This window comes from Diadema antillarum, unplaced genomic scaffold (genome assembly GCF_040938485.1).
Source record: "Diadema antillarum isolate AM-2024a unplaced genomic scaffold, OU_Dant_1.0 seq00000384_RagTag, whole genome shotgun sequence".
NCBI classification, from domain to species: Eukaryota; Metazoa; Echinodermata; class Echinoidea; order Diadematoida; family Diadematidae; genus Diadema; species Diadema antillarum.
Window position 1 is genome coordinate 515,607 of NW_027271382.1, and position 9,776 is coordinate 525,382.

At 37.4% G+C, this 9,776-nt stretch overlaps 1 protein-coding gene across 1 annotated transcript; it reads left to right on the top strand.

Moving 5' to 3' along the window:
• The first annotated feature begins 339 nt into the window (after positions 1 to 339).
• Positions 340 to 8,792, top strand: LOC139731754 (uncharacterized). Its single transcript, XM_071642636.1, has 4 exons — positions 340 to 685; positions 6,274 to 6,647; positions 7,027 to 7,065; positions 8,247 to 8,792. Exons 2-4 carry the CDS (start codon positions 6,356 to 6,358, stop codon positions 8,531 to 8,533), a joined length of 618 nt encoding a protein of 205 aa, XP_071498737.1. The 5' UTR covers positions 340 to 685; positions 6,274 to 6,355; the 3' UTR covers positions 8,534 to 8,792.
• Positions 8,793 to 9,776: the final 984 nt, after the last annotated feature.

The window sequence follows — 9,776 nt, forward strand, 5'->3', positions numbered from 1 at the left end:
AGCGGGGATTAAAGACAATTTTGCAAACATTCCATTCAGCTGTATGGCTATGTGGCAGGTTTTTACTGAAAACAAAAAAAAACAAAAACACTGACCCCTCATTTTTTTGACACATAACAACATATACTTCAATATATATTTTTGACATTTGAGAATAACGAGGTGCCGAAGGGCGAGTATGTTATTATGATAATGAGTCATTCCTAAGTAGGGAATGCAGCTTCAAGAGCGACCGGAATCGGACATTCCGCCTGCTACGTGTTATTGCTGTGAAGCGCCACTCGCCATGATTGCGGTGTGTCCTATACACACTCTGTATAATTTCATAAACACGGAGGAATGCAGTGCAGCTTTACATGCGTTTTAAACCCTTCACTGAAAGAGAATTTCATTTCGGAAGCACTGTCTCCGGAATATCATATTGCACGCTTCGCTTTATTTCACTTCACTGACGTCCAGCCGCCTATGATTATGAGTACATTGATGGAAGGCGGAGGAAGAAGGCATGTCGAATATCTCCTTCCGCATAGTTCATAATCTTCTAGCGAATACGATTTTTGCGTGCATACTGTGTGCGGTGGTTACCTTGCGCCCGCTGCGCCTGTGTTCCGGCATGAAAGCAGAACCTTTCCATAACTGGAGCATGGCTACCTGCTTGCCGTCCGGCCATTTCCTGAGGATTTCTGTAAGCTCTTTCCTTCCCATTATTATTTACCTACACTACAGTACACTATAAGAGAGGGCAGTACCACTGTACCATAGTGTGGCGTTCTATAGCTTTTGTACATAGGGCCTACTTACGCAAAAATATGCTCACTTACAAAAACACAAAGAGAAGGGGAAAGAGAGATCGAAGAAATGTTCAGCAGTTTTAGCACAGCGAACACGTTGAAGATTAAGGCATAAATTGATTTAAACAGATATTGCTTGTTTGCCAAAGTAGAAGAAATGGTAAACCACATGCACTCTATGTAAGTTTGGTAATATCTACCTCCTCGTGATTCCTGTGTAGGTAGATGGAGAAAATGATGAGCGGGGGAAACATGTATAATATTGCACGATCAAATTTCAAGTAAATGCACTGGTTATGGAGAAGGCCTATTTATTAGAATAAGAGGAAAACACGTGAATGGCACAGAATGGAAACACTTGATTAGTCTCAATGATGATTGATCTCCTATTGACATTTTTTAAGTGACAGTAGCTCCTAGCAGGATTAGGGATGAGGGATAAGAATGTTTTCAAAATTCATAACAAATCACAATGAACGAGGAGGATAACACTATAAGCTTCACATAAGAATGCTTGTTTTGGTGCTCACGGAAGCAGCACAAAAGAATAAAGCATGCATAGATTATACACTGATGGTATAATGACACTGCTACATTGCTGGAATAATATGTGAGCCTCCTATGTGTCATCCTTGTTCAGCGTAAATGTTTTAGGTTTTTCAGAGTATCGGTTTATCTACTCATAAATTCCACAAATTTATACAAGGCACTATGAGATTCATGAACTACATATGCATAGATATGAATTACCGATAATATGAAATTATAATACATTGTCTGGAATACCCCTTTAACGAATAGAAAATAACGGAAATGGTAAAGGCTAGCATTTAACCTATACATGGGCATTGTGTTGCCATGCACATGTTCCGGGTCAGTCATATATTCCTGACATCTCTGAAAGCACAATGATTGGTTGTAGGCCACCATACTGTCGTAAAGTTATTCATTGCCATGGCAAACACCAGTGCTTCTGTTTATGTTTGGAAGTGCATGGGGTGAAATACAAACACGCAATGAACGGAGACGCAATGGTAAATGACATACAAACAACACAAAAACAAAAACGCATGTATGCTGCAATATCGCGATAGTTCTCAGACGTACAAACGGTATAGAGTCGGTCTACAGTGCGTGGAAGATCTGGCTCGTGCAATGGCATTGTGACATGCACGAGACATGTCATATCTAATTACCACAAATCTTTTTATTACAGTGAATTTTTATTCAGTATTGTTGTATAATATGTTACATAGTATAGCATATATTATAATATAGCAGTGTTATAACAGCGCTGTACTGCCTTAATGGTGATAGTGCAAAGCTATGCTCTTAAAGTGCAGAGTTTTGCAAAACCCTCCTGCATCTTGTTTATGCGTAGCTAAGGAAAGTTTGTATATTGAAACAAGACAGTTGCAGGGTGCCTGATATTGAGTTTGTACAGTTGAAAAATTTTATCGCAAAACAAGCTAAGTCCATTCTTGTTAAGTTGAGATATTTGTGATTGAAGCTGCTGAAAAACAAAGAGAATATTAATAAGAAAATACAGGATATTTTTAATCATAACTTCTATAATATTCCTTGCTATGTCACAAGTGAGGTATGACTGGAAACGTTTAATTTTGCTCTATCTGATAATGGACTTACTTTGAAATGTTAAAAAATGGCGCTTAGCTCAAACTCTTCAGTTTGTTATGCTGTAGCCTGTAGAAGTGTGCACGGCAAGATGTCGCTCTAGCACATCACCACAGCTAATAGTTGACTTCTCTGTCGGTCCTTCTGATAAAACATCACATTTGTCATTACTTTTCCTAAAGTAAGATTATATAGGATCATCGTCAATTGATAGCAATATTAGTACTGTTACTTCAAATCTTACACTCACTTCATAGCATACGACTACAAGTATCGTAAAGTATCGTAAAGATCCATCCCCTTTAAACAAATTAAGATATGTTCGTTATCGGAATATATTGACATCCATAATACGTATAGCCAAGCGAAATTATTTTTCCCGACACTTTGTTAAATATAAATCTGATGTGAAGAGTACGTGGAAGGAGATTAATGAGGCGCTCAAACATAAAAATAATACTGATCCTCCTAAATATATTTCAGTGGACGGCCGCCAGATTAACGACCCGGTCATTATGGCGGAATCTTTCAATGATTATTTTGCAACTCTTGGTCCACATCTTGCCAGTAAAATCCCGAAATCATCAACTGAATTCTATAGATACTTAGGTAATAGGAATTCTCAATCAATAATTTTTGAACCTATTGCTGAAGAAGAAATTATAGATAATATTAAGAATTTGAACGATAAAAAAAGTTCAGGATATGATGGAATTACAAATTTTCTTTTAAAAAATGTTTTAAACGAAATCATTACTCCTCTTACATACATTTTCAATCAATCCTTATTTAATGGCAAAGTCCCCAATAAGATGAAGGTCGCAAAAGTTGTCCCTATCTTTAAGAAGGGACAGAAAGATTTGGTGAATAATTACCGACCAATTTCTTTGTTGACTTCAATCTCTAAAATTCTTGAAAGGGTGGTTTACACACGATTATCAAAATTTCTCACAAATCATAACATTCTGTCGGATTCTCAGTTTGGTTTTAGAAAACATTAGAACACAACCCATGCTTTACTTACTTTTATAGACAAGGTAGCTCATGCTATAGATAGTTTTGAACATACAATTGGAGTTTTTCTTGATTTTTCTAAAGCTTTCGACACGATAGATCATGAAATCTTGTTTTATAAATTGTGTCACTATGGAATCCGCGGTACTCCCTTAGAATGGTTTAAGAGTTATTTAACAGAAAGAAAGCAATTTGCTAATATCAATAGCCATGAGTCGCAATTAAAGCCTATTTCATGTGGAGTCCCGCAGGGCTCCCTCTTGGGCCCACTTTTATTTATCGTATACATAAACGATCTTCCAAAATCATCGCAAATTTTGTCATTCATTTGTTTCGCCGATGACACAAGCTTGTTTTTTTCACATCGAGACCCTCATGCATTAATAAATATGATGAATACTGAGCTCAGGTCCGTGCAATCCTGGATTTATGCGAACAAATTATCCTTGAACATAGAAAAAACTCATTATATGGTATTTAGTAATTCTTTGAATGTTGTTCCATATGATATCAAAATAAATGATTTATGTTTAAAGCAGGTTAATAACACAAAGTTTTTAGGGCTTTGGATTGACCAAGAATTATCCTGGAAAACTCATGTAAATTTTGTAAGTAAAATATTGTCTAGAAATATTGGGATTTTGAATAAGCTCAAACATTTCTTTCCTGTTCATATTTTGCAGAGTATATATTCTTGTTTAATATCTCCACACTTCAATTATGGAATTTTGGCGTGGGGAAATGCAATTCACTCATTACTAGATTCCCTTCTCCGTATTCAAAAGCGTGCAATAAGAATCATAAACCACGCCGGATATTTTGCCCATACCAATTGTTTTTTCCATCAAAACAGAATTCTGAAAATTTCAGACTTTTTTTATTATAATCTCGGAATTTTCATGTATAAACTAACAACTAATGAATTACCATCTGTTTTTATCCACATGTTCAAAAGGAATCGTTCTATCCACTGTTATCCCACTCGCCAGAGTGACGCCTATCACCTTCCCCGTACTCGCACTATTTTTGCAAAGAAGACAATTATATTTACTGGACCCAGATATTGGAATGATCTCCCTCTAGATATCACTTCTTCCTTATCTTTATTCACCTTCAAACGCAAATTAAAACAGTTATTACGTAGTGGATACACACTACCAAGCTTTTAGCAACCTTTTTATGCTCCCAGTCTTTTGTCCTTGTCCGCAGCACCAAGTTATTCAAGTGATTTCATGGTACCGATACATCGTTTGATAATAATATAGCATTTTTGTTATTCAAACACTGCGAGATTTGTATGCAGTCTGGTTTGTGCGATATCTATGTGGTTCATTAGTTTATTACTCATCGATTTTTTGTACTGGTGTAATTTTAGTTGGTCAAGACAAACATATCCGTTCTCCGTGTAAAATTATATGCCTATGAACTCGGGAACCTACAGTTTTACAAGCTTTAAAGCTTTTATGTAGGCCCCATCATATTTCTTATACTTACTAGTGACATTTTTATACGATGTGACCATGTACATTTGTGTCAAGTATATTTTCTTTTTCTTTTTCTTCTACAATCAAAAGACATGATTGTATATATTTTGTACTCTTGTTTTGTTGTCAATAATTTTGTAATGTCATCATTGAGAAAATGGAAATATGAAATAAATTTGAACTGAACTGAACTGAAGTATATAGGCTTACTATACCGCTAACACTAATGTTATCAATAGGCACCTTACTGACGTATCCATCTTTTGGTTCTACCGTACAAGGGTACGATAGTGACTGTCTCAGAAAGAAACAGAAATGATAAAGAAAGGGAAAGGGAGGGAATGAGATATACAGCAGAAAAGAAAACAGTAACTAACCCCTAATACACTCTGATCGCTTTGTATGACATTTTATACTTTACAATCTATTCTGGCAGAAATAGGTTCCATGGCTAAACATGCTACCCTATGAGACAATTTGCATAAGACATTCACGTAATGCAAATACAAATCATGCGCACTGATTATGTAGTAAAATCAGCAATACCAGTAATCTTGAAATGCAAGTCGAGGAGGGTCCTTCCCTGGAAAAATTTTCGACGTCATCACAAGATAAATTAACTTCTTTCTTCCACAGAAGCGATCTATCTTTACTTTCAATTAAATCTGAAATTTTACCGCTGATATGAATATCATTATGAACCAAAGTAAGTGTAGTTTGCATGTATTGTAGTTTTAATCCATTTGGCGACGGTGTCGTCGGGAGAATATGTCGCTGAGTTTTAGCTTTACTTTGGTGATAGAGTGATTCTTAGTTCTCTGTTACATTGAGATATTTGATGTTAGCAGATAATTTTCGAATTTTTGTCACTTTAAATGGATGGTTTATCGCCTTGACCTGACGCTATCTATATACAAGCCCCTACATTCCATACAATGAAAGGAATCTTTATTTTAGACTTCCTTTGTCTGAAATGCTGCTTATTCAAGCGAAATGTGTAATATGGTACCTTCTTCGACTTGCATTTCAACATTATTCATTCAATTCTAGTCTATTTGGCACAATATCATGAAATTGTACTATCACCTCATTTCTTTCTGGCTATCTCTGTCTTGGTTATTTTTTCTCCCCTCTCTTTGTCTGTCTCTTCATCCATCCATCTCTCCATCCATCAATCAATCCATATATCTATTTACCTATCTATTTTTTATCTATCTCAGTCTATCTATCTATCTATCTATCCATCTATTTATAAATTAATGTATACTATATTTCTAGTTCTGTAGCCAGATGAAGATATAGTAAATGCTGCCAAGTACTCTGTCATTAACATTATTTCCTTCGCGCAGGCTGCGCTGACTTGAATTCGTTGCTGACTGCGGTCTGTGACATCTGAGCGATTGTTCTGTGTGGTGCTTTTCTTTTTCATCGATGATGTCAACCGCGACCGGTAACCATGGCAACCATCTGTCGCACCTTCTGCTGCACAATCTCACCGAGTATCTTTATCCCGCGGACTACCATCCCCTTGGTTTGAGACTGGGCATAGAAGAGGTCCGACTACAAAACATTGAACGCGCTCGCGATGGCGTTTTCCCAGAATGCCATTATCACATGCTTGTTGATTGGATGAAAGAGGGGGGCTGCAGCGTGACGTCACAGCATCTCGTCCAATCGTTGCTGAAGATCGGCAACAAGGCAGCGGCTGATTGGTTACGGACAGGTAAGTTTCGAGTCTGTGTCAAATTCGATATGACAGTGTAAAACACCTGCCTATCAGATGCACCTTTCAGAGGCAACTTTCATAGGCACTTCATATTTCTAAATAAACCCTGTGACTATTTCTCCTTTCAAATTTTGATATAGCCGAGGTGATTTTGTTACCAATATCAATCGCAATTAGATAGAATATCTGCAACATGTTGTACACCAGGGCCCTGTTTTATGAAAAGTTCAAATTGATAAGTCCTATGTAGCTGATTTCAACTGTAAGTCTATGAAAGCCTGTGTGGTAAGGAAATTTAAAATCGATTTTATCTTTTGATAAAACGGGGCCCAGGTACTACTTAACATCCCATTTTATCATCTCTTTTACTCCTCAGAAACGGGTGCTAGAGTATCAACATCGGGCGAGCTTGATCGTGAGTACACGTAGCCAGTGATTCTTGAAAATACGTGAAAGTTTCATGTTACACATGAAGCTTATTCCTATTACACTACCTGTTGAGGTATATCATGTAAACATTCGTTATTTATGTTTATTTTTCGCTATACTCTTGATACGTCAACAGGTATATCCACTTAACCGCATTTAATAATCATACATATAGGCCCACTAGCAGGAGTTTCCAGCTCGTGTCCAAGTCGGTTACCTTTTAATAACAGAAAGTGTTGAAAATGGATAAAGTTCAATTCAGCTCATACACAGAGTACACTGTATTGCTATAGAGTAGTAGCAAAGAGCAAGCAAGTCTTAAGTGTCTGCCGTTGTAATGCTTGTGTCTACTTTTATATATGGGTTCGGCGAAGAAAGATAAAGTGAAAATGTGGCTTGTTCTAAAGGCACTTCTTTGAAAGCGGGATAAGTCGTTCATATGTCTGTCATACGATATTTTGGGCAACATTATTCTACAAATCAAGGATAGTTATTGGTCGTGGAACCTTGAGCTAGCTGTTAATACAACGTACCTATTTCACGGAGTTGAACACTGTCATCGCCATACTGATCATACAGCGATTCGGATCTCCATGATGACAGAACCTGCCAGGTTTTACTGTTAGGTGCTCGTGTTTTAAACATTATTATTACGATTAAACTGAATTGTCGCTTACTATAAACGCTTTATCGTTTCGGTTGTAACACTTATCGTAGATGTAAGCTTTAGAATGGAAATGGTTACGCTGATTCTGCAGTTAGAAAGGTACAAATCTCTTAATTTACAAAATATACCGGTCAGTTTAACGGCGCCAGAGGAAACCAGCGTGTGGTGCTGCACTCAATGATAGTGATACCATTGATGGAAGACAGCTATGTGTATGGATTTAATAATATCTTACTAATCTCTTTTACATTTTACAGTCACAGGAAAATCGAAGTTTTCTCTTTCCAAGCGATATCGGCCTCATAAACGGGCCGTTATTCTATATTTCTACATGCTGTGTTTTGACGACTCTGTCGGTTGTTCTTGCTATTGTCGCAGTATTTGACGTTGACCTCCCCATTATTTTTGAAAGTGCAATAACCTGTTTCATTCACCCCTCTTTTTCTGTCTGTACACACACCAACAATCTACTGCCAATCCATCTCAACCCCGATGGTCAGTGGACTTCGTTCTCACCCAGGGCAATGTCCCGTCCCTCCCTGGCTGCCTCACGGAGCGACCCACTGAGCTCACCGAGCTCCGGAAGAAGCTTCGATCACTCTCCTCCTCCTCCTCCTCTTCCTCCTCCTCCTCCTCATCATCATCCAGGGTCTCGTCGGCGTTATCACCCTCTTCCTCCAATACCAAAGAGACTCGATGGCTTGTGGTCCGAGGTATGAGTGGCATGGGCAAGTCTGTACTCGTCAACCAGGCCGTGAGAGACGAGGAGTTGATGCAAGGCAGGTGACTTTTCTCATCCTCTGTCTTCGCTACCGTCCGCGACGACGGAAGAGTGCGTTAACGAATATCGTCTGCGAATACCTGTATATCTCGGATAGACAACGAACATATCATTTGATGTGGATAAAGGATAAACGTCATAATATTGATACTCAATTCCTTCTTTATTGTTGCATTCTAGGTTTTTTTCGATGATCGAATTGTATAATAAAAAGAACAACTTGTCTCTAGCTCAGGCATGCCCATGAACGCAAAAAGAAGCAAAATGGCAGCATTTTTCTTATCTTGTTATCTCCGTTTTGGTGAAAGTGTTACAAATTATTAGCTGACTTGGCTGACTCCCTCAATTTTTTGAGCAGTGGATTCGAAGCATTGCGTGTGCGATTGGTATAGTTTATTGTTTTCTCTCTTTTAGTGGAAATGTTACAAGCTACTATCTGATCTGGCTGTCTCCTTCAATTCTTTGAGAGGTGGGATTGGTATAGTTTTTTTTACGTGCAAAACGCCTTTTTTTAGTAAAAAGTATATCGAAATATTGTTAATTTCTAGAATAGTTTTTGAATATTTGATTTGAAATTTGGTACATGTTATCATTATAGTTGATTAGTGTACGTGTATGTATATACTTATAAATTTACATGTATAGGTGTATATACAACTGTAAGTACATTTGTATTTCTTAATATTTCAATTCAATTTCAATTCAAAGGTTATATTTTCACTTCTTTTAACAGAATGTACTAAAAGTATGAATTCGACATGCATTTGAAGGAATGATACATAGACAGCAAAGAATAAAATGTATTTGTCAGTAGTCATTACAAAGTGAGGCATTTTTCACACAAACATATACATTCTGCGAAAAAAGTGGAGGCACCCACACAAAAGACTGTGCTTGTACTATGTGGGCACCTCACAGGGGAAAAATAGGTGAATAGCTTAACTACAGGTGTGCGGGAATGAGAAAAGAAGGGGAAAAAGGGAGAAAAAGGAAACAGAAATGAAATTAAAGAGACGAGACAACTAAAAATAAAAATCCTAGATCAATCGATACATCAAAGATCAAGCCCACAGAGACTATTAGCCATAGTAGAAGTGTATAGAGCGGTGAAAGCGACCGAGAAAGTGACATTATGGAATTGCTGATAGCGGAACGGATTATTTGTTCTGTGAAGGCACGTATAAAAGTATATATACAAATTCGCAATAAAATAAGCATGGGATGTGATGTGGAATGCCGCGAAAGACGC

Bases quoted from the DNA above. Each gene is read 5' to 3' on its own strand.
- LOC139731754 (XM_071642636.1), top strand. From the start codon at position 6,356: ATGATGTCAACCGCGACCGGTAACCATGGCAACCATCTGTCGCACCTT. The intron at 6,648-7,026 runs GTAAGTTTCGAG...TTTACTCCTCAG, and splicing joins GGCTGATTGGTTACGGACAG to AAACGGGTGCTAGAGTATCA. The intron at 7,066-8,246 runs GTGAGTACACGT...CCCGATGGTCAG, and splicing joins AACATCGGGCGAGCTTGATC to TGGACTTCGTTCTCACCCAG.